Source organism: Cyprinus carpio, chromosome B14 (genome assembly GCF_018340385.1).
Source record: "Cyprinus carpio isolate SPL01 chromosome B14, ASM1834038v1, whole genome shotgun sequence".
NCBI lineage: Eukaryota > Metazoa > Chordata > Actinopteri > Cypriniformes > Cyprinidae > Cyprinus > Cyprinus carpio.
Genome location: NC_056610.1, coordinates 11,859,925 through 11,885,531, shown reverse-complemented (window position 1 = coordinate 11,885,531; position 25,607 = coordinate 11,859,925). Strand labels below are relative to the sequence as shown.

At 37.7% G+C, this 25,607-nt stretch overlaps 3 protein-coding genes across 3 annotated transcripts; 1 reads left to right on the top strand and 2 right to left on the bottom strand.

Annotated features, from left to right (window-relative positions):
• Nucleotides 1-18: 18 nt before the first annotated feature.
• Nucleotides 19-12,849, bottom strand: LOC109046857 (DNA-directed RNA polymerase II subunit RPB2-like). Its single transcript, XM_042738797.1, has 25 exons — nucleotides 12,703-12,849; nucleotides 12,308-12,380; nucleotides 11,868-12,018; nucleotides 11,661-11,773; nucleotides 8,797-9,016; nucleotides 8,493-8,651; nucleotides 8,220-8,384; nucleotides 7,864-8,121; nucleotides 7,040-7,119; nucleotides 6,709-6,895; nucleotides 6,438-6,581; nucleotides 6,207-6,346; nucleotides 5,908-6,019; nucleotides 5,666-5,820; nucleotides 5,390-5,588; nucleotides 5,055-5,223; nucleotides 4,402-4,498; nucleotides 4,207-4,301; nucleotides 3,542-3,792; nucleotides 3,350-3,439; nucleotides 2,571-2,678; nucleotides 2,059-2,172; nucleotides 899-1,059; nucleotides 612-807; nucleotides 19-347 (listed from the first exon to the last, which is right to left on the bottom strand). The coding sequence occupies exons 1-25, from the start codon at nucleotides 12,719-12,721 to the stop codon at nucleotides 258-260; spliced, it is 3,546 nt and encodes a 1,181-aa protein (XP_042594731.1). The 5' UTR covers nucleotides 12,722-12,849; the 3' UTR covers nucleotides 19-257.
• A 149-nt stretch (nucleotides 12,850-12,998) lies between these two features.
• On the top strand, nucleotides 12,999-18,591 carry LOC109046858 (nitric oxide-associated protein 1-like). Its single transcript, XM_042738104.1, has 7 exons — nucleotides 12,999-14,355; nucleotides 15,498-15,662; nucleotides 16,179-16,390; nucleotides 16,515-16,646; nucleotides 16,718-16,832; nucleotides 16,998-17,117; nucleotides 17,309-18,591. The coding sequence occupies exons 1-7, from the start codon at nucleotides 13,113-13,115 to the stop codon at nucleotides 17,539-17,541; spliced, it is 2,220 nt and encodes a 739-aa protein (XP_042594038.1). The 5' UTR covers nucleotides 12,999-13,112; the 3' UTR covers nucleotides 17,542-18,591.
• Nucleotides 17,680-25,531, bottom strand: rest (RE1-silencing transcription factor). Its single transcript, XM_042738103.1, has 4 exons — nucleotides 25,370-25,531; nucleotides 22,640-23,562; nucleotides 22,431-22,514; nucleotides 17,680-21,187 (listed from the first exon to the last, which is right to left on the bottom strand). Exons 2-4 carry the CDS (start codon nucleotides 23,550-23,552, stop codon nucleotides 19,242-19,244), a joined length of 2,943 nt encoding a protein of 980 aa, XP_042594037.1. The 5' UTR covers nucleotides 23,553-23,562; nucleotides 25,370-25,531; the 3' UTR covers nucleotides 17,680-19,241.
• Between the last annotated feature and the right edge of the window lie 76 nt (nucleotides 25,532-25,607).

Sequence of the window (25,607 nt, the reverse complement as noted above, 5' to 3'; positions counted from 1 at the left end):
AAACCAAGCAATTATGTCATCATGATCACTTTTTTTTTTTTTTTTTTTTTAAAAGGAAACTTTATTTTATTCTAGGTTGAACAGCCAAAACATCTGTTCCAGAACAATAACACATGAAAAACAACAAAAACTGTAGAAGTTCACAAGCCCAGCAGTTACCGCAGGAAGTGCTGTTGGGATCCATTCAAAATCATTTTCCCTATAATTTTTTCCATTATTCTGTATACCCTTTTTTCTATCATTCATCTGTGTGTTGTTTAGCTGGTCATCATCCGTGGGGCAATGCTCATAGACATCAGCTCCTGGAATAAGAGCTTACAGGCATACGGCATCCTCACCAAAGAGATCTGAAAGAGTAGAGAATAGGATGGAAAGAGTCATGAAAGAGCCCATTTTATCACCTTAAATAATCCAAAACAAGTTCTATAATATGCTCACTAGACCCTTTAAGGTAATAGGTCATTGCTTGCTCATTGTGGGAACCAACAACCATCCCCTATTGATCACAATAGGATCAATAACATGCATTTAGAAAACTCATAGTGTGCAATTTCATGTCATGCTGTCTTTAATGGCCACCCGATCCAGTCAGGATATCAGTGCTTGCTCACCTGTGTCTTGTTGCGGCAGCCCCTGCACTCATAGGTGTGTGTGCGGGTGTTTGCGATGGCCATGAGGCCACATAAATTGCAGACGTGGACCTGGTATGGGTCAGAGGCCTCAAAAAGCCTCTCTTTTAGGAACTGAGCAGCACCGTGAGCGATCTGACAGTCACGTTCCATCTCTCCAAAACGCAGCCCACCATCACTGAAGGGGGAGAAAAAAAAATATTAAGATCTGATCAGTGATTTTATATTATGCATGAAAAAAACCTCCGAGTATAATAGTGCTGTCTCACCGTGATCTACCCTCCATGGGCTGTCTGTTGAGGATCTGGACCGGACCACGGGCTCTGGAGTGGATCTTATCATCCACCATGTGCTTCAGACGCTGGTAGTATGTGGGTCCGATGAAGATCTGAGAGGTGAGCTTACGGCCGGTGAAGCCATTATACAGAACCTGCAAAAAACACTACCATTAGAAACATGTTTCAACATTCTTAAATTCATTCTTCAAGGGACAGTCCACTCAAAAATGAAAATTGTTATTTACTAGGGCTGGAAAGCGATAATATTTTTTTAATCTAATAAATCAGATGATGTGGCTGATCAAATTTGGCTGAGAAATTACTCCCAAAAGATAAATTTAAAGTCATTGTTGTGTAATGCATCAAACAGACATTATAAAAAGTAGCTTCAGCAAGAAATATTTTGTTTGATAAATTTTATTGCACATACTATTTGGACCATGAGTGCGAGTAAATGATGACATAATTGTCATTTTTGGGTGGGTGAACTACACCTTTAATAATAAATTTTATTATAATTATTACTATGGAAATATGAAATGATTTCTTTAATGAAATGATGCTCTAAATAATAAACTAAAGCTGCCAGTAGGTGGTGGTAAATGTCTTAATGATTAAGTCAGAGTCATTCATTCATTTGATTCGTTCAAATGGCTGATTCATTCAGGAGTGTAGTAAATGGTTCTTTGTGAATGGTCCATTGAATCATTAGGCTTGTTCGAAGCAGATCATCACCATCAGAACTACGTTCTCTAGGCTCGATCAAGCAGTGAGTTGTTGGCCTGCCTCATATATCATTAATCAGCTTGAAACTGCAAATTGAAAATTCAGCCAATGGAAACGTACATTTTGCAAAAACTCCCATATATTGCAAAAACTTTTTTACGCTTGCATTAGATGGTTTTTCAGGTTATTTGAAAAAGGAATATTTTGCAAACGTTTTGTGCAAATCTGTAATCGAAACATAGCTAGTGGGAACCAAAGCCGTTTGTGAACAACATTCTTCAAAATATCTTCTTTTACGTTCCACAGAAGATAGAAACGAATACAGATTTGAAACAAGTTCAGGATGCATCAATTTTTATAATTTCCATTTTAGGTGGACTATCCCTTTAATAGTGCTGCCTCACTGGCAGGTAGAAGCTCTTCACCTCATTGCCTCTCAGATGGTAACCATATTCTGACAGCAGGTTGGAGACTTTTTGTACGTTCACAGCATCATTGAATGGCGTGGCATCACCAATCTCCCCTTTGTTAGCGGACACCTGAACGGAAGATGAAATAAAAAGAAGATTTTAGAACTGTTGTATATTTAATACACAATAGACGATCACGAGTTAAATCAGTGTAATTACTAACTGGCATATTACAATGTGTAGTTAAACATTAACTACATGTTTATATGTTAACTACATGTTCTAACGTTTTTTTTTTAAGTGCATAAATGTGCACATTACAAAAAAGTCCCTGAAAGCAGAATCGTTCAATTCTGTAAAATATCCTTCCTTACAAAGTACCAAACATGCAACATGACTTTGCTGGAGAATCTTTGCGGTGCACGTTTGCAAACACATGTTCCCAGAATAAACATCTGTTGCTTATGTAGACAACGAATTGAAAGACAAGCATGATATGTAGGATTAGAAGCAGAGAACCGAAGTACCTTCCCCTGCAGGCACTCGATCAAATGGCCGACTGTCATTCTGGAGGGGATGGCGTGAGGGTTGATGATGATATCTGGAGTGATTCCTTCACATGTGAACGGCATGTCCTAATGAGAGAAATTCACAGCTTAGGTAAGACTCACACTTTATCTGCATTCGAGTTTTTGGGTGACTGTTTACACGGCCTTCAGCTGCGAGTCTCTCTGCTATCAGGAAATGCTTAAGAGCCACATCCTGAATACAGACCTTCAACTACAAGCTAGTCTAAACAAAGCTGGCAAACACATTTAGTCACACTGACATTAAAAATGAGCACCATAACACTACAGCCTTCCGTTCACAAGTTTGAGGCCAGTAAAGTTTTGTTTTTCCTATTAAATTAATACTTCTATTCAACAAAGATGCATTACACTGATTCAAAGTTACAGTAAAGAAATTTGTCACAAAGGATTCTTTGAAAACAAAAAGAAAATCTTTATTTTCTACAAAAATATTAATTGGCACAACCATTTTCTATGGTGATAAGAAATGTTTTTTAAGCAGCAAATCAGCCTACTAGAATGATTTCTGAAGGATCATGAAGACTGGCATAATGATGCTGAAAATTCAGCTTTGCATCACAGAAATAAATTACATTTTAAAATGTATTAAAATAGAAAACCTATTTTAAATTGCATTATATTATTTCACAGTACTACTATCTTTATCATTTTACCAAATAAATGCAGCCTTGATGAGCATTAAAGACTAACATTTAAAGACTTTTGTACACACTTACCTCTTGTCTGTACTGGATACCACAGGTACCCTTCTGACCGTGACGACTGGCAAACTTGTCTCCAATTTGTGGTATACGAACTGAACGGACCTGCACAAAGTTTGCAAAAGGCAAAATTTAAATGTATGCATTTGGCACTAACAGTGTTTAAAGATAAAAAGAAATAAACCTCAGAGTCAAATCAATACATACCCTAATTTTGCAAAACTTGTAGCCCTCTTGGTTTAGCGTGACCATGACTTGGTCAACGATTCCAGTTTCACTGGTGCGCAGGAAAGTGCTGCAATCTCTCTTGGTGTAGCGACGGTTGGTGCTATCCAGCTCATCGTCATTCTCGGGAAGGGTTACGGTTTTACCAATGATAACATCTTCGCCAGACACACGTACACCAGGAGCAATCAAACCATCGTCATCCAACTTGTCATAGATGGCATGTCGCATGCCTTTAGAGAAAAAAGAAACCTTATGCAGAAAGCCTCTGTAACACCATGTTCTAGCCAAACATGTTTTGATAAAGCATCAAGCAATGCATCCCATCTCCATGTTTATCTTAAGGTTTACTGCAAATGTCAACAACAGTACACAACAATATTCAAAGTAAAAATGCATGGGACCACACATGTAGACAAATATACATTTTCTGATTTGATTTTTTTGCTCCATGCAAAAGTTTATTTCTTTATTTATTCACTTTTTAACGCCATGCCAGCATCAAGGCTATTCTCATGGCGATCTCGGAATAAATTATACAAGGTACTCCATGCAATAGTAAGGACAGAATAATTCTATGATGCTATAAACATGCTGCTTTGTGACTGGTAAGGATAAAAAGAAGAGTAGAAACACTAGAAATGCACCTTGACAGGTCTCTCTGGTGGGCTTCTCAAAGATCTCTTCCTGGTCAAAGCCTTTCTTAGATTCCTGTTCCTTGTATGAGCGGTAGAACACAGACCTGAGATCATAGACATCTGAATCAAAACAGGAACTTTCTGAAAAAGTTTAAGTAATGTTTCACACTACAATTTCAGCAGCTAAAACCTAGAATCCAGTACCTGAAGAATCCACGATCCACAGCCGAACGGTTCATGATGACAGAATCTTCCTGGTTGTATCCAGTATATGATGCAATAGCCACAATGGAATTGATACCTTTTAAGAAAAATAGATTAGTTTTAAAATTAAAATGATGTCTGATCATTTACACACTAATTTTCAAAAATGATGTTTATGCTAATCAGGGCAGCATTTATTTGATGAAAAATACAGTAAACAGGTTTATTATTATGTAATACTATTTTATTAAAAAAAAAATTAAAATCAATTTTATTATATATTAAAAGGAATTTATTTCTGTGATGCAAAGCTGAATTTTAGCAGCCATTAATCCAGTCGTCATATGAGCCTTCAGAATTCATTCTAATATGATGATTTAATGCTCAAGAAACATTTCTTATTATCATTAGTGTTGAAAACATTTGTGCTTTATATTGTGGAAACAGTGACGCTTTTATCTGTATTTTTTTGATGAATAGAAAAAAAAAAAAAAAAATTTTTTTTTTTTTTATTTTTTTTTTACAGCCACTTTTGATCAATTTAACAAATTCATTCTTGAATAAAAAAAAAAAACACCTCACTGAGCCCAACCCTTTGAACGGTAGAGTAGAAACAGATGCAGTCCTTCTGTTCAATGTAAGAAATAGATTACCTGCCGGCAGCTCTCTAAAGCGCAGGTACTCCATGGAACGAGTCGTGACTAGGGGTTTCTGGGGGTAGTAGAGCACATGTGCCAGGGTATCCATACGCACATGGAAGTTGGTGATGTAAACTCCCATGGCTTGTTTACCCATAGCAGACTGGTATGTGTTTCTGGGAGACTGCAGACAGGAGAGTTTATCATTTAGACACTATTTTATATACAAGTTCTTACAAATGGTTATACTAGAGAACTGTCAAATGAAATATCCTATTTGGGTTTGCAGATGTTAAAATATTTGAAAATGTTCCTAAATCCACAATAGCATACAGGTAATATCTAGATACCTGGTTGTGATCAGGGAAAGGAATGATGGATGCACAGACGCCCAAAATCATGGACGGGTGGATCTCACAATGTGTGTAGGTGGAGCAATAAGCCACTCCCTTCTCTTGAAGGTCATCTGGGGTCATGGCCAACATCACAGTCTCCTCCTCTAGTGTGTCAATATATTCAACCACGCCACTGGCTACCAGGTCCTGCCAACTACACAAGAAACAGATACTCTGTTACTGAAGAACAGGCCGATTCTGAAACCTGATATTTTTCACAAAGGTATGTACCTGTAGTTGTTGTACTCTCTCTCTTTGAGCTGGTCAATATGTCGCCTCTTCAGAAGAAGTTTTTGCTTTTCTACAATAAGCAGCGGACGGCAGATCCTGCCAGCATCTGTGTAGATCCTGATCTCCCGCTCACGAATATCTCTGATCATTGACACCTGGACCACGATGAAAACAAGGTCACAGTTAGGTGCTGTATACTGAGTAAAACGTTAAACTGGAGTGGTGCACAAGTGATGTCACACCTCAGACACAATGATGTCCATCTGTCTCCTCAGTTTCCGCAGTGTGTTCATCAGTTGCTCTGGATCTTTATGAATACCCACCCAGCAACCATTCACAAAAATCTTCGTAGCACTGAAAGAAGAAACAATTATTTTGTATCATTCAATACAAATTTTATAAATAATTGACTATGATTTTACAAACAAAGAAAGTCAATTAAAAACTAGGAACATCATTGTGAAATCAAAATGTTTCGTTTGTGAAGCTTGTCGATTTCAGCAGTGTGCTGCTGCCCCCTATAGAACCAGATGACACTCACTCTGCAATGGCAGCAGGTGAGATTTCCTCCAGGTTCTCCATGCTCCACTCTTCCAAGAACTCCAGGATGGGGGACGGCTGAGATCCCACAGAAATGTAGGCCATGAGCGCCAAATTCTTCACCAAACCTACAGCATGGCCCTGCAACAAAATTTCACTCCATTTTAATCACTTCACTGAAAACTTAGGTCAGGGTTGAAGGTCACATGCATACTAGTGCTAGGCATCCTACCTCTGGGGTCTCAGCAGGGCACACCATACCCCACAGTGTGTTATGAAGCTGCCTAGGTTTGGCCAGCTTGCCATCTCGTCCTATAGGCGAGTTTACACGGCGCAGGTGGGAAAGAGTGGAAGCGAAGGTCAACCTGTTCAGCACCTTCGTATTTAAAAGTCAATGAAGAAACAAATGAACACCTTGAAATTCTAATGAACAGTGAGTGAACTGTTCACTGTAATAATGAAGAAACATTTTTATACAGAAAAGAAATTATGTCTGAGCTCACCTGTGATACTCCAGCTCTTGCCTGATGAGCTTTCTTTACATCCCCCCAGTTTCCCGTGGCTAGAGAGTACTTGAGTCCGTCAGAAATGATGCGAGTCTTAATGGCCAGCTCCAGATTAAAGTCTTTCCCCCTGTCAATAAACTTCTGTGCGTAGATCCTAATCTCCTTCAGAAGATTCTTGAACATTCTGGGAATAACAGAAGTAGTATAGTTCAGAAGATTCTTGAACATTCTGTTTATAATATGGGTGTAGATTTTAATTTTGAACCATACACAAGCATTATTTTATTTATTGAATGTTTTGTGTGTTTTTTGTGTGTGTGTTTCTTACCCTCTGAGAAGATTCTTGACTGATGCCTTGCACACAACGCAAAGCTCGGGGACAAATGATGGCATGCGCACAAGCATACTCTAGGGCTTGTCGGAAACAATTGCGAGCATAGTGCGTGAATTTTGATTACAATGGAGCTGTTACTTTCTATGACCTTATCTATGTCATCCTAATACCTGGATAATGGCTTCTACTGAAGAGTTTCAAGCCTTGTTGCATAATAGTACATCATACATTGTGTATCATATCAGATGTTGCCTGTAATCGGCTGAAGCTGGCACACCTAAAGTCACGCTTGTGAAGTGAATGAATGTAAACTTTGAGTAAAAAAAAGCGCAAATACCGCATTAGTGTTTCCTCTCCGTGCATCTCTCAGAAATCAGAGCTTGGCAGGAGTAATATCACCTATAATAATACATCAGTCTGTATATATTAAAACATGTAACCTTAGGCTAAACATGAGAAAGCATCAACAGTCTCATCTCAAAAATCAAACCATTAGTAGTAACACAATATACATTTTCTAGAATCTTTGATCTTTTGCTGGATAGTCTGTGAACCATGTAACTAAACAGAGAAAGCAAACAGTATTTAATTATAGTACACGATATTAGAATGAAATTTTTGTATTATTATATATTAAAACAGTCACATTAAATTGTAATAATATTTCACAATATTTTTTAAAGCTATAGCCGACAGGATAAAATCATAATACTAATTTACCCTAGAAAATATGCTATATATTTTAAAACAGTCACATTAAATTGTAATAATATTTCCATGTGGCAGCACATCCTCCTTCTGCAAGATGGAGAAAAAACCTCCTTAGCATATTTGATTTTTAGTGCTCTCTTTGGTGACACCAGGTTTGGCCCCTCTGGAGCCAATGAAGTTCTTTTGCTGTGCTCGGTGAACATTTGGAGAGTCCAATGACCAAGTCCGAGACAAGTACGAGTGCAACCACCAACGTTTTTGATGTCTCGGTCCGAGAAAGATATTTTTTGTTTGCTGGACTCGGTCGAGACCAACCGAACATTCTGTTCCTGAATCACAAAGGCCTCATCCAAAGATGGCTTCACCTGTGGGAAAAAGCAGAGAATGCTGTTATAAGTCTGGACAGGAATCAAAATTCTACTAAACAAAAAATTGCTTAAATTTTCAAAAAAAGGGTACATACCATTTCCATCATCTCAGGATCATCAAAGTCATAGATGATGTGTTCCAGGATGTCTCTATCAGACACAAATCCCAATGCACGGAATACTATGATGATGGGTACTTCCTGCCGGATATACGGCAAAGTGGAAACAATCCTCTGGCCGATGGCACTTTTCTTCACTCCCTGAATGCAGAAGAAATATTTGTGCACTAAGAGTTAAAGAAACCAAAAACCACTCAACTTGGCACAATCTGCAAGCAGAATACTTGCTTACAGTCTGCAGATACTGACCTGTCCTCCACGGGCCATCATGCTAACCCAGATAGTGCTGGTGGGTCTGGAGGAGTTCTCCAGACATGACCTGCACTCTCCTGTGTAAGCATACTTGGAGTCTTTCTTGGCAAACACATACACTGTGTTAGTGGCCATCTTCTCTTGAGCAATCAGGACCTGGAGAAATGACAGAACACATTACACTTAATCTAAAGGAAATTCAATTGGTGTAAAATTTAAACAAACTATGTCATACAATTTCATTAACAAAATAATTCAGCTTGATGTCTTTAATGCTGTATTATTGAGAAAAAAAACTGACCTTCTCTGAACCATTGATGATGAAGTAGCCTCCAGGGTCCAGTGGGCACTCATTCAACTCACAAAGATCACGATCTGTTAGGCCACTGAGGAGACAGTACGTGGAACGGAGCATGATGGGAATTTTGCCGATGAAGGTTTTCTGATGCTGTGTCTGCTGTTGCTCTTCCCCATCTTTTATGATGGTCTTTGTGATATCCACATACAGAGGGGCAGAATACCTGCAAGTCACAGCGCGCATTCAGATACAACATGTGATAAAAGCTCTGCCTGCCTCTGTCAAATATGTAGGACAAATATGAGGTACCAAAACTTTGCGGACAAATCTGTCATCTGTTTGATAGTTTATACTTTTTTTTAGTATGTAAAAGGCCTTTTAGAATAATTCTAAGAACTGTGAAATCTACCGTATACTGATTTTTATAAGAATAACTTTTATATTGATAGTAACATTTCAAGATGAAGACATACTAGACTAAAACAACTTCTGTTTACTTGATTATTCATACATCATTTTAAGAAAACACAGGGGTTAAAGCAAAAAAAAAGTCAGGATCCTGAACTTTTTTTCCAGGGCTTGGGAGTTGCAGGGGCGGACATATACACGGAGTTATTTGGCAAACAAAAAAATAAAATTATTTTCCTTGAAACGAATTAGTAACGTATCTGCCATTGCCATTAGCCCTTGACAGGCTCAGACTACAGATTATGGTGGGACATTTGAAACAGCAATACCAAGAAAGGTTACTCACTACAATGTGGTGCAAACACATGTAACATTTAGGATGCTTTTGATATCAAGTTTTGCTGGTTAGCTTTGTCCTTGACGGGGTACAAGATGATCTACAATCTAAAACATGAAATAGTTTTGTTCAAAAGAAATAATGGTAAATTAAATACTAGGAAATGAATATAAAATAGGAAATATACAAAGACAGTTTATTACAAAAAAAAAACTACAGTTTAGTTCAAAAAACAACAACAAAAACATTAAAATGGTCCAAGAACTGGTCACTTAAACAGGGTTTTTACAGATACTGCAAAATAAAATTCCAGGACTTTCAAGGACTTGCACTTCTTTTTTGGTTTTCAAGCACTAAAATCAGATCTCACTTATTAATCAATATTGTTATTATCTTTCAAATTCTAATAAATAAACTAATAAAACAAAATGATACAAATAAAGTGCAGCACGTGCAAAGAATGCAATGACTGTGGCAACTTTAACATTTGAAAGGATACTATGGCAAAGTTATAATTTTCCTTTTCAAACTGATTTTATTTTCATGAATATATGATTGACCTAAAGTATGAAAGCTATGTCATACACTTGGAAAATTATGAGCTTTATCACGCTCAGACACTAGGGGTGTGACAATACACTTAGCTCACTAGGTGAGACAAAATGCAGACACTTGGTTCACTAGAACAAGACAATGTTTTAATACTTTAAGAAATTTTCAGATGACAAAATATTTGTCTTTTAATCACAAAAAGTAAACCAATGCAGTTGTATTTTGAAATGTTTTAACTAATGATTATTTGCTAATCAAGTAATCTTATTATTTTGACAAGTGAGTAATCTGATGATTTCTGAATAGAACTAAGTGGAAAAACAGGCTTTAATATGACTAAATTTATATATAAAGTAACGATGAGGAAATAATAATTGGACTCAAATAAAGTATCAACACCAAGTACATGGTTTTATTGAAAAACACTGTTAAATACACAATATAATATGCCTATTATATAACAAATACCTGCAGAGGGCGCCAACGGCCTGGTGATGTTTCATGTGATTCAACGACGTTTAAATCCATTTAATTTTAATATTTGGCCACATGCAATGTCAGAAACTTTTATTTTGAAATCGCAATGTTCAATAAATCACATATTTAGAAATATGTTGATTTATTCTCCTGTGTTGGCATAGGTTTAAATGATTTACGTTTCAAATCGAGTGAGTTTTCCCAGATGAACATTAATTTAGCATCCCAAACTCAATGCATATGACGAGGAAGAGTTTAGCCCCTTTCACACATACAGTCTTTACTGGTAAATTACCAGGAAGAGATCATGTGTGAACAGGACCCTTTCAAAAACCCCAGTAAATTTGTTCTGTCAATAATATCATTCTTATGGAGATGACGTGATTACTCTGAGCTGTTTACAAAGCTCTGCTGCTTTTTTAATAGTTTTTTTCTATGTAAATATGATGCTAGATGGAACTCTTTGACCATTGTGCCTCGCAGCTTTTTCAATGTGTTGCACTTGTTGATATCACCAATGTATGAGAGGAACACAGGCTTCTTTTCCATTCATCAGCTAATGCGCGTCTCGTGTTTATAAGAGCAAAAACGTCTGATTGGCTAGTAATTGGTTGAGAGTGAAAGCTGTGTTCCTCTCATACATTGGTAGGTGAACTCATGACCTCGAATGTGATATCAACAAGTGTTTTGAAATGTAGGATGACTTTTTTTTCCCTGCAGCCAAACGCCACATACCGGAGATCCGGCACGGTGTTGGAGTACTTTAAGCCCTGCACACAATAAAAACTGCAGAGCTTTGATCATAACACTAAGCGCTTAAATATTAAGTGCAAGTAAACAACTTGTTAAGACACTGCAACACATCAGTTTTGGGTGATAAAGAGTGACATATGATATTTATATGCATTTTAAGTAGGTCCTCTGTTATACTGTTATGAAGGTCTCAATGATTCACACTACAAGCTATCAGAATTTAATCTTATACTTCTGTAAATTTTTTCTCAGTTTGGCCCTCTAAATAAATTTTCAATCTAAAGTAAAACTTTTTGAAAATGTTCTTTTTTAATATTTTGTCTAAAGGTTCAAAACTCACGTGAGATTTCGGAGTCTAGCTTCGTTTGGCATCATAGGTGATGGAGCGCCGTCTCTTTCCCAGTGAGTGGGTTTGGACAGATAGATTTGCTCAAACTTCAGGAGGTACCGAGGCTGCAGAAAAAACAAAATCAAATTAGAAACAGTCAATTTATTTTAGAAAGGACTATAACCACATATGATAAAAGGGCTGATTCCAGCCACTCACCGGTTCTTCCACCTCTCCAGATGTGTGCTGGGCCTCAGCCTGCAGGTCAATGGGTGGAGCATCCTCCACAATCCTCTGCACAGACATCTGGATGAACTCATCGAATGAGTCCAGCTGCTGTCGCACCAAACCTTTTTCATCAAAGTATGAGCTGGAAAGAGAAGTGAGACAAGAAACAAGCAACGCTATGTCAAAGTTTCCTCTTACTAATTAGATGCATCATTATGGTTTATATATATATATCACACACACACATACTGTATATATATATATGTGTGTGTGTGTGTGTGTGTGTGCATGTAAACAAACAAACAAACAAACAAACAAACACACACACACACACACACACACACACACACAGAATTGCTGTAATTAAAGTTACACAAACTCCAGCACAAATGCAATTACGATTTATTTATTGGTATTTATTTATTGATTACCTAATAACAATCCAACAGGCCTCCTGCCACAGATCAGGGGTGATTTCATCATCATCTTCATCATACTGGATATCTACAAGATCACGAAACTTGAAGTTATTTACCTAATCTAGTGCAAATAGTGTAACTTAACAACACTGTAGCTGACAAATCATGCTTTCCACCAAATTCATTACTTTAGACTTCTCTCTATCAACATATCAATAGATATAAACTCTAATCGTAATATAATAAAAGTTGGTATGTTTGGCATAACTCTATTTGCGACAAAGCTAGCTTTAGCTTGTTAGCCAGTTATGTTGTGTTAACGCTTAAAACTACAGTATCTAACTACACATTTCACTGCAATAAAACATAAAGAAACACAAATCACGCTTCTATTTCCTCTCACATACCTTCGTCTTGATCGTACATGATATTTGATTATGAAAAAGATTAAATGAAAAAGAGGTTATCTGCGCGCCTCACACCACGGCGCTTTGTGTCTGAGCCGCTATGAACAACACAAAAACGGCTACGGAATTATACGTCACTTCCGATTCCGAAGCCAGTGATAATATTATATTTATTAACATGTGTTTAAACATATGTGATTTAGTAATTCATGGTATGGATGTTAAATAGCATACGTTAAATAAAAACTATTTTTTGTTTTACATCTTATTCTTTGTACAAAAAAAAAAAGTTTCCGGTGACGTAACATTACACCAGCGATATATGGCACGTGGGTTCGTTGTTTTTCAAGGTTGTATAAACTGTAGCGATGTTACTGTTCTTTTAACATATTTTGCGATTTGCTATAATAATGTACAAGTTTTTAGGAGCATCGGCATTTCAATTCTACACTCGAAGGTGCTTAAAACATGTTTCAAAACAGAAGCTGTCAAGGGAACATGAAGGATTTTTGCTGCTCCGACGGTCATTTGTTTCCAGCTTGATATCAAAGGACTGGGCAACACATTTGGGCACAAAACAGAGGTGCAGCTCACCCAGAAGTCTGAGATGTTACAGCACTCAAAAAGGAGCTGGGGAACCAGCATCAAATCCACGTCAGGAGTGCTACACTTTAGTGGAGCCACAGAAACAAGAACAATTTGTGTTCCCGGACTTTGATGAACCAGTGGACAGTAAAGAGGATGAACTGCCAGATCATCTTCTTTTGCATGATCTCGCAAATAATGCAGAAGCAAAGCCAGTGCATGACAAGCATGGCAATTACATGCACCTTAGAGGGCTGGGAATGCAAATGAAACATTTAAAGAGCTCTGCAAAGTCTGAAGTGGAGGAAAACTCATTGATTGAGTTCCACGATGAAGGATTCCCACTGGACAGACGCACCAAATCAAAGAAGATTAAAAAGCAACAAAAGATCTATGGCACTCCTGATGTGGACATGGAGGTCGGTGACACCTGTTGCTCCGGCTGCGGGGCCCTCATGCACTGTACGGACCCTGAAATCCCAGGTTACCTGCCAAGTGAGAAATTCAAAGCATTAGTTGAAGAGGACCAGCTGAAGAAGGCAATATGTCAGAGATGCTTTTTAATCAATCACCACCAGAAAGCTTTGAACGTCACCATGTCCAAAGAGGAGTACAGAGAGATTGTCAAGAGAATTAAATCAGAGAAGGCTTTGGTGCTGCTGATTGTGGATCTTTTAGATCTCCCGGACTCTATCATCCCAGACCTTCCAGAGCTTGTTGGGAAGAATAAGCACATTGTGATTTTAGGAAATAAAATAGACTTGTTACCTAAAGATGCTGAGAATTACTTGCAGCGTACCAAACGTCAGCTGAAGGCATACTGTGAAAGCATGGGCATTTCTACCATTGATAACAAAGACATCCACCTAATCAGTGCCAAAACAGGATATGGTATAGAAAACCTTATAACGAGACTGCAGTTGACCTGGAAGTACAAGGGAGATGTGTATTTGGTCGGGACGGCCAATGCTGGCAAATCCACGCTGTTTAATACTCTACTGGAATCTGATTATTGCAAATCCAGAGCCTCAGATGTGATTCATAAAGCTACTATATCTCCATGGCCTGGTGAGATATTTCATGCAAGATAATTGGTCAGGAATTAAGCTAAATATTGGCCTTAATCAGTAAATATGATATGCATTATGTAGGATTTTGCAGTCCTGTTTCAAAAATACACTGCTGGTCAAAAGTCTGGAGTAATAGAGGTTTTATTCAGAAAATCATTCAGATGTAATTTTTTAATATGCTGATTTGATGCTCAAGAGACATTTCTTATTAGTAAAGTTGAAAACAGTTTTTGATAATTAAGAGAAACCATGATACACTACCATTCAAACGTTTGGGGTAGATAGATTTAAAAAATAAAAATAATACAATAAATAAACAATACTTTTATTCAGCGAGAATGGATTATTTATCAAAAATGACAGTACAGTCATTTATGTTACAAAAGATTTCGGTTTAAAAAATGCTGTTCTTTAAAAAATTTCTATTCATCAAGAATCCTGAAAAAGTCACATTTTCAAAAAACTGCATTCAACATTGATGGTAAAATATGTTTCTTAAACAGAAATCAGCAAATTAGAATGACATCTGAAGAATCATGTGACACTGAAGAGTGGAGCAATGGCTGCTGAAAATTCAGCTTTGCGTCAGAAATAAATGACATTTTGCAATATATTTAAATGAAAAAGTTCTTTTAAATAGTAATATTATTTCACAATATTATTTTTTTTTACTGTTTTTTTACAGTTTTTTTTTTACTGTTTACTATTTTTGAGCAAATAAACATTCTTTGTGCGCATAAGAGACGTCTTCCAAAAACATAAAACATAGCATAAAAAAATTACTCCAAACTTTTGACCAGTAGTGTGTATAAGACAGGAATGTTTCAAGTACTTAAACAAGAACAAAGAGCTTTTTATTTAGCATGCTTGACCCTCTTAGTAAATTGCATTCCTGAATGATTAAGCTGTTAAGATATGATATGTGGCCCTGGCTGTGAAAACCCAGCTAAATTCATTTTTTTGTGTGATTTGTCAAAGATTGAAATCATAGTAAAATTAATGGTTGAAATCAAACTTTGATGCTTGATATCTCATAATTTGATTTTGAGACTTTAGCCTGGATTTCACAAAGGGTCACATATTGATGTCCAAGTTATTTAAACTGTTAAGAACACATTTTTCTGTCCACTGTAAATCTAGGAACAACATTAAATCTGCTGAAGTTTCCCATCATCAACCCGACCCCCTACCGGATGTTCAGGCGGGCAGAGAGACTGAAGCAGGCATCTCATTTGACAGAGGATGACATGAATCCTGAAGAGCTGAAGAGAATCATACAGTTCAGCAAGCAGGGATACTTGGTTGGTGAGTTTGTAAGTTTTGTTGTTTTAAGAACCCATAATATATCGGTTCTTATCGGTTATCAGCAGATATTATAGATCTGTATCGGCAGATATTGGATATTTAAATGTGATTCTTGATGATTCAGTTTTCTCTCATTTTCAGTTATTCCTCATATGTAAGGACCAGTCAAATGTTTGCAGTAATTAGTTTTTTTAATGTTGTTGAAAGAAGTCTCTTATATGCTCACAAAGGCTGTATTTATGTGATCAACGATACAGCAAGAACAGTAGTATTGTGAAATGTTTACAATATAAAACTCTTTTCTATTTTAACATTTTCAAATGCAATTTATGTTTGTGACGGCAAAGCTGAATTTTCAGCAGCCTTTTTTCCAGTTTTCAGTGTCACATGATCTTTCAGAAATTATATTTGTTAATAATAAATTAATAATCATTAATAATATTTTACAGTTTTACTGAATTTTGCTTTTTTTTAAATTGGAGGCAACTTATTATTATTAATATTATTTTTATTTAGGTCACATTGGGAGGACATTCCTAGCAAATCAGCCACCCAAGAAAACTCTTGTGGAATTTGATCCTGATAGTCTGAGCTTTGGAGAAGACCTGGAGGAAAATGTTAAAAAGGATCCATCCTTGGACTCGTCCACAGATGCAGAGCTCAGCTACAATGAAATCAAAGATGCACACTGGTTCTATGACACCCCAGGCATCATGAAAGAACATGACGTAAGTCTCCCTATTCAAACTGTACTCACATAATTACAATCATTTCTGTATACTCGTGTTTTAAAAAGTCTATCATTATGAATCATGCACCACTTAGGATTTTGATCAAAATGTAACTTTCCAGGTTCTCAGCCTGTTGAATGAGCAGGAAGTGAAACTGGTGGTTCCTACACAGGCCATTATTCCAAGAACGTTTGTAATGAAGCCCGGTATGGCTTTATTTTTGGGGGCTTTGGCGCGCATTGATTATTTGGAGGTAAGATTTCATTTGAAATATGAAATTTGCTGAATCTTTCCCACACCAAGATGGCTCTTTACTCTCTCTAGGGGAAAAACTCTTGCTGGTTAACAGTTGTTGCTTCAAATCGCATCCCGGTTCATATCACCAGTTTGGACAAGGCTGATGCAATCTACCAGAAACATGCTGGGAATACCCTTCTTGCAGTATGTATAAATAAATACATTTGTATTTTTAACAGCAGTCATTTCTAAAGTCTTCAGTATCACTTGGCCATTCAGAAATCAGTCTAATATGCTCATTTGGTGCTCAAGAAACTTTTCTTATTATTATCAGTGTTGAAAAGAGTTGTTCTACATTGTTCTGTGTCAGTCCCATCTGGTGGTGAGGAGCGCATGAAAACTTTTCCACCACTTGTTGCTCAAGACTTTGAACTCCAGGGGCAGGGCTGTAACACCGCAGTCACTGACATCAAGATCTCATCCGCAGGTCATTTTTTTGGGTGCCTTTCCAGGTTTTTCCAGTTGTCTACATTTAATAAGCTTTTTAGATTGTGTAAGGTTTTATAGTAAATCTCATGACCACGTCTTAAAAGGTCAAGTCTTAAAAATGTGGCCAGCCAAGGTTCATTATAATTTTTTTTTTTTTTTTAATATATTTAAAGAAACTTTAATTTTCAGGCTGGGTTGCTGTGACAGCAGCCAAAGGAGATCAGCTGTTGTTGAGGACGCGCGCCCCTGAAGCAGCAGGACTATGTTTGCGCACCCCACCTTTACTGCCCCACGTCGTGAATCTGAAAGGACAGAGGATCAACAAAACTCCCGCCTACAAGACGAGAAAGCCACAGGCACTGCTAGACACCGGTCTGTCTGTGAAAGCTGCTGAGAGACTCAAATTAAGAAGGAAAAATTGACTTCTTCAAAATATTGTTCTGATTGAACTAAATGTACTGCTTGTATGCTACAAGTACAGTTGCTAATAATGTATTGTTTTTTTATACTAAAATGTCTAAATGATTGTGAATTTACCTGATAATTAAATGGCTTTCAAATAAAAGAACAACATTTATTTTTATTGAAACATCTAGACCTAAACATACAGGTCACATAGTAAACAGTTTTTCAGATAATTCACAAAAAACCATATCAAGGGGACATTATTATAACATTTCAACTGATAGAATTTGACTACTTCTACTAGGAAATGGAAACAACAGTCACACACTTGATTACAAAGATGGATATATGGCACAATCCGAGTTGTGAATTGGCAACATGCTATTCTAAAGAAAAACAAAAAAGAAAATAAAGTCATAAAGGACAAATTTACAGTGATAAAGTATCCAATCGTCTAAGAGCGCAGTTTTTCAGGTGCAGTGGAGTACCTGTGGATAGTACATTTTCTAGTTTTCCATCTGAGGCCTGTGGTTTTGCTCCTACAAACTTTACCAACTACATCTTGCTTTGGTAATAAAACCCAAAAATTCAATATTGCACTTAATGCACTAAAGGCAAATTATTTCTATAACTTTTCTCTTACAGTATTTTTTTCTTCCTTTGTAGACAGAATAACATGGCAAATTTACTGATATACAAGGGTTGTATATCAACACATTCACACTCAAAAAGGTCAGTTAAATATGATTAGATAAACTTTGGATAAACAGATTTTCAATGCATATTACCAATCTGATGTGTAAGGGAATGTTGCTTGGGTAAAATACACAGAAAAGACAAGCCATTCTTTCATTTGAAGGTAAATGAGATCTAAATATCTGAGATATTGATTAAAATGCTTAAATTGATTGTCTGAGGCACTGAAGAGCAAATAAGAAAGAAAAATATGTACAGTTTATATACAGACAAAAGCAACAAAATCTTTGGACTGAGCATGAAATTGAAGTATTACCAGAAAAAGGACACAGAAAATAATCTACAAACTCAAGAAGTGAGAGTTACAATGCTAAGTGTAAAAAAGAGAGCAAATTTACAATGAAAGAAAAAACCTACTATTTCACAAATATTACAAACTACATGCTACTTTCCTTGAAAGGCAGAGCAAGTGTAATCAAAGAAAGACCTCCAGGAAGTGTACAGAAAAAATTAAATGTTTAGCTTATGTGAAACAGAGTCTCAAAGGTAAGATTATGGCTAGTTGTCAAGTGCTCTCTAAACTGTAAAAGGGAACAAAGAAACAGTTGAATACAATGACATTAGCCAGCTTTAAACACACTCCGTCTCTTGCTGACCAGAGATGGAGGCGCTTCATTGGAGTGCAACAGCACAAAGACACTGAAAGCCCCATTATCTTCAGGGCTATTCTGCGCTGGACCACCTGGGTCTGGCTAATCTGAGCTCTCCGCAGGGACGGAGGGAGAAAGTGTACTTGCTTTCAGAGCAGTTCTCCTTTTTGTTGCTTCCGAGTAGTGTAACAATGAACACAAGAAAACCTTGATTATCCTACCACAAGTTGACAATGGATTTAATTTCTGAATTGAAAGTATACTGTGCCATCAAAAACAACAAGAAGCTTTGTTCAGTCCAAGGTCTAGAAAACCTCATAAACTGTTTTGGACACAAAAACGCTGCCCTTTTTCATACGAGATACCCCTCATTAGTCACCCTGAGCCGCCCCTTCTAGGTAATACACATTTACTAAATGCCGGTTCAAGTGGCGACGGTAGTCCATCTCAAGAGAGAAGGTACGATCACAGAAGATACACGTGTGACTGAGCAGTTTGGATGGAGACGGAAGCTCTTCTGTCGGAGTCTCTGGAAGTTTCTCTCTACCCTCAGTAGCAGCAGCCAGTCCGTTAAGACCAGAGTCATAGCTTCCTTCAGAGGCGCTATCACTGATGTCACTTCCCCCATCATTACTGTGGATACCTTCGTCATCCTCTGCCTCGGTAGATTTGTGACCAGGTGGACCAGGAAGTTCGAGAGTTGGGCTGAAACCCGGAGAGGTCTCGTTGTCAGTAGGTGATGGCATCTCACTTCCGCTGTCTACATCTGGAATTTCTTTTGGTTCATGTGGGACCTTGTTCTGAGTTTCTTCAGGTTGTTCAGAGTCTATAACTTGGGGTTGGCATGGAACTGTGTGTTCCTCCACTACTGAAGCAGTCTCCTTGTGATTTCTCTCATCTTGGCAGGTCACTACTGTAAGTGTCTGCTCATCTGGTTGGTCAAGTACCTTCAGTGTTTCTGTGGTGGACTGTTTTTCAGCTTCTAGAGTGTTTAGCTTCTCTGGGACTTTGTTGGTCTTCTTAGGTTCAATGATACAAGTCTCAGGTTTTTTTGCATTTGCCACAGCATTCTTGGTTTTGCTCTTCACGGCCTGTAGAACCTCAGGTATGGTGCGATTTCTCTCTGGAGCACCAGAACTTGTGGATGGCTTGGCTGTATCTTTCGTTGTGCGCTTGACCCGCTTTGAAAGACGATTGGTTTCTGTGGAATCAGTCGCTGGTACTTTCATGTTCTCTGCTTTTCTTTTGACAGGTTTGCTCTGGGTATCTTTTTCATGGTTGACCTTTGACAATTTTGTCTGCCTCTTGCATGGTTTCTTGGGTTGAGATTTCTTGCAATCTTTTGTACTTTCTTTCTCTTCAGGCTCCTTCGCTTTCCCATTCAGCAATCTGTTTTCCTTTTCTAGCCGCTCTCTTTCCTCTTTCTCATTTTGCTGCTGCTGTTTCTCTAGAAGGTCTTTCTCTGGTCTTTCTTTATCCAAATCTTGTCTTTGCCCAACAATTGGCTGATGTTTTGCAATAACTTCATTGGCGGTCTCCTTCAATGGCTTCTCTTTCTTTGGACGACCTTTCGTTACTTTCTCCACAGATTTAGGGGATTTCTCTACCTTCTTCATTTCCTTTTTATTAGCTTGTTTATCATTGCAGCCCTCTGTTTGTGCCACGGCAATGTCCACAGTTTTCACCAAAGTCTTTCCTTTAACCTTCTTACTGTTTTTCTCTTTCACCTCATTTTTCGGCATGGTCTTTTTCTCTGCAGTTTTTTCATTAAGTTGTTGGAATGGCTTTCCAGATTTTTCTTTCATAATGACATCTGGGTTTTTCTTTGCGGTCTTATCAGTCAGCTCAGTCTCCACAGCAAGGGTGTGTTTAGTGGGTTTCTTAATAGAGAGATTGATGGGACCTGATTCAACATCATCCAATTCTCCCAACTGCTTGTCCTCACTTTGCCTTGATCCAGACTCGTCTGTCGCAAGCTTATTTGGCGAAATGTCATCCGTGTCAGTCCTCTTCACGCGAAGCCTTACCTTTGATACGTCCATCGAGATATCACTGCACCCTGGGTGTCGGGACTTGATGTGATACTGCAAGTTGCACTTCTTGGATGCAGCATATTTGCAAACCGGGCAAAGAAACTGGCGAGGGTTGACATGGAGCTCAACGTGCTTTTTAAAGTTGCTGCGGTCGGCTGTCTTGTATTGGCAGTAGGGGCAGCTTAGGGGCTTGGGTCCATTGTGGACCTGTCTGGCATGGCGGGTCACCTCGTGCTGGTTGGCTGCCAGGTAGCTGCAGTTGTCACATTTGAAAGGCCTCTCACCTATTCCAGACAGACCATAAGGAGAAGGTCAAGGCTGAACAATGAATCTTTTATTTCAACATTTTGAGAAAAACACAGATGCAAGTCTCATGCGGGGGATACAGATAAAAGACACATACAATACAGAATCACATTCTAATTCACTCTGTTTACTACAAACCGTGTACCATTTTATCCAAAGCCATCTGGCTCCACGGAGTGCAACAAAAGAGAGAAACATCATTGGCAAGATAAAAAAACATAGGCCTTGAGCACATTTGCTATGTCCCAAAACCCAGAGAGCTCACATACAGAGGCAAAATATTCACCTTGAAAAATGAGCACTGACTTTATAAACTTGTATAACTTTTACATTTAATTAATTCCTATGACTCTTCCCAAACCTTGAATAAACTACTTTAAAGGATAGTTCACCAAAAAAGAAAAATTCTGTCATTAATTACTCACTCTCATTTCGTTCTAAACCCATAAGATCTTCGTTCATCTTTGGAACACAAATTAATTTGATGAAATCCAAGAGCTTTCTAACCCTACACAGACAGCAATGAAACTACCACATTCAAAACCCAGAAAGGTAGTGTGGTAATGATTTAATTTGTATTTTTGATGTGTTTTGTTTGGTTCGTAATTTTTTTTATGTAGGTGAGTGATTTCTGTGCACAAAGAAAACAAAAATAATTTTATTCAAAATAATTTATTCTCTTCCATGTCAGTCCATGATGCATGATTTAAGTCAGTATTTTTGTTTTCTTTGCGCACAAAAAGTATTTTTGTAGCTTAATAACATTACGGTTGAACCACTGATGTCACAAGTACTGTTTTAATAATTTTCTTACTACCTTTCTGGGCCGTGAAACGTTTCATTTGCATTGCTGTCTATGCAGGGTCACAAAGTTCTCGGATTTCATCAAAAATATCTTTATTTGTGTTCCAAAGATGAATGAAGTTCTTACGGGTTTGGAATGACATGAGGGTGAGTAATTAATTAAACAGAACTTTTTCATTTTTTTTTAACACTGCAACAGGTTTAACAAAAAAATAAAATAAATAAATAATTCCTTACATGCTATGTATTTTTATTCCTTATAAATATCATATAATTATCGTTAAGCAAAATTTTGGAACAAGGCAGCTCAGTAGGTTTTGGAACAGATTTCTTAAATCAAAATTATATTAAATTATAACTACATATACTAATAAATTTCAGCATAAGAATATTTCAACAGACGGACAAGAGACTCACCTGAATGGGTTCGCATGTGTCTGGTAAGATGAGTTTTTTGGGAGCTGGAGTAGTCACAGTATATGCACTGGAACGGACGCTCACCTAAAAGAAAAATCAATAAAATTGTTTTAATTTTTTTTTATTTTTATGTTTATTTATGATTATATTTAAGTAAATTTGATTCAATTTGTTATGAATTGAGACTTAATGGAAAATTTTAGATGTACCAGTGTGGGTCCGGATGTGCTGTATGTAGTTATTTTTGCGGTCAGAAAAATACGAGCACTGGTTGCAAGTGAAAAGCTTGCTAGGAAAATGATTCCTCAGATGTTTCTTCCAGTGATACTGACTGATGGTGGTATAAGCACAAATGGTGCACTTGAATACTCTCTGGTCTTCACCCTCCTTAGTATGATGTTTAAGGTGTGCCATGTAGTGGTCGTAGCGGTTGGTGTTGTATCCACAGCGCTCACAGCGGATCACACCTTTGGAGTTACTCAAACTTTCACTATTCTCAGGGTTTGGCGTCTGAGATTGGCCTGACTCACTGGCCAGATCGTCGTCAGAGTCAGCCACTCCATTTACCACCGTCATTTTCTTGGCGCCATGAACGCGGATATGGTGAATGAAGTCCTCCTCGTTCTCAGCCTGGTACTGGCAGGGTTTACAAAAGAAAGGCTTCTTCTTCTTTTTGTTGGATTCGAAGATAACAACCGGGGTGCGCTTACGTTTTTCCGCTGGTGAGGATTCCGATGGGGTCTTTTCAGATGGGTTCGAGAGGTCTTCTGCTCGCTCCATTTCAGCCTGCTCTATCACACTTTCTGTCACCTCTGGCTCAACCCGAGTGGCATGTTCAGCATACGTGCTCTCAGACATCTCCGAATTGTCAAGGCTGTATCTGATAACACCCTCTTCCTCGCTGTCAGAGTAGCTGTTGCATCCAACGGTCTTGAGTTCCACCATTTGTTTCTCTTCTGCATTGTAGTCTGAGGAAGACGCCTCTGATGATACAACCACATTAGCGAGCATCACTAGCTGAGGGGCTGCCACATCATTGCGAGGCAGCTCGGGAAGGTCATGGCCCACCTCTACAGGCATGAAGATACCAGCAGCAGCTGGATACACAGTCTGAGCAGACATGCTCAACCAGCTGAAATGCAAAAAGAAACATTGATGTTAGTGTACTGGCAATTTAAGATTTAAACTGTATTAAAGTTTATAAAAATGTGTCTGTGAAATGAAAGCAGAAACTTGACTGTGACATCATCATTTTCAGAGATAAGGAGTCTTTGCTGAGCCAATCTCTGATTGATATAGTACCCTGTTCTTTCTTGTATGAATTCATTAAAACATTAAGCACCTTTAATTATGGTTTATTTTAGGGAATTACAGCAAACAAGCACCTATATTCCAACATTTCAGAGCTCCTAACCATGTATGGCAATGTTCCTCAAAAGTAGTGATTGGTTTAAGATGCAATCTAACAAGACAAGCATGAAATATACTCAAAGCAACAATAACAAAACACAGTCGATGTTTACTGAGTTGCATTATTTCAGCCAGAACTTTTTGGAGCACTTTTTTTCTGTTCACTGACAAAACAATCATAATTTCCTACCAACGTTTGTACTCATCAAAGAAAAACAACATGATTTATTAAAATCTATGCAATTCAGATTAAACCTTTTGGCATTTCAGCTCAAAATTCTTTACTATAAATACTAGGCCTATATGTACTATCCATAGTTTTATATTATTTTTGAATATCATATAATATTTAGAAACAACAACTAAATTTCTGTTTAAAATACTATATATAAACAAAACGTATCATACAATAATATATTTCTGAATGCTATACAGGATAGTATACTTATTTCATTTTTTAATATTTAATAAATAGATTTTGTATTTTGCTTGTACTGAGAAAACAAAGTCACAAAGTTTAATTAAATCTGTTCTAGTGTAAGAAGTACGATCATGGCAAACAGCCATGCATGTGTGTGTAATGTGTGTGATGAGGGTAGGCCTGCGAGTTTGCATGCTCTGAAATGTGTGTTCGGCCATTTTAAAACAGCACCACCAACTTCTACCAGTGGAGGAAAAAAAAAATATAGCCGTAGATGTGTGAACTCAAACAGCATGACATGAACGTTTATTAAGATTAACACATTCAATCAGAAAAGCACTGACATTTTGTGCTAACCAAAAAACTCAAACAGGCTTTGCGTGAAATATAATTGCGTTTAATCAAAGTTGTCAAAATAAGGAGTGAAAAACTTTGACCTTGTTGGACAGCTCCAAACACGACCCGTCTGAACCAGACGAAGAGCGAGCTACACATTGCAAGAAATATTAAAAGACATAACATAATCAAAAAAATCATTCCTTTTAATTTCACTACATGGAGTTTAATGTGACTAAAAACATGAATGCGTCCAAATGGCATCTCACAGATCTGGATGATTCCGAATAAACAAATGATGGGATATAACATAATCAAGAGATGAAAAAAAAAAAAAAAAAAAGAGAGAGACAATTGTCTAGCTTGAATATAACGGCAAAAGTTGTGTTACGAACCTTTACCAAGAAGAAAAAACTACTTTTCCGGAAACTGTATGCATGCAACAACACACACTACGCACGACAACCCAACAAAGTTACACTTTTTATTCAACACAGTCGATCGAAGATCATGGTTAGGATTTTATGTTTAATTTCTCATCAATTTGATGCACTTTTTATTTGGTCAGCGTGTGTGTGTGTGTTAGCCGTGGTCCTGATCTGATCTCTCTCCGTGCTGAAATCAGCCCTGGACAGCGCCTCTCCCTTTCAATGCAACCCTCCATTTTCACTCCACTTACTCAAACTTAGCGGAGCTCGTACGCGACACAAAACAACACAAAACCACACCCTAATCCGCTCCAAACCACATGCAACCAAACCCATGAACTCACCAGCGGTGTTCGCTCGTTGTTTGGCGATGTCGTTACAGAAACAAGTTTCGGAAGAAGTTATTTCCAAACTCTCAAATCGGTCGAGGAAGTACGCGAGACTCACGCATTCCAACACATAGTTCTCGCGCAGCCAGCCCTTGCTGGGGAGGCGTGACGTCAACGCGCACGCTCGTGTTCGCACGCTCTCAAAGTTTACTATTGTGTGTTTTGTTTTAGTGTGTGGACTGTGGAGAGTGAT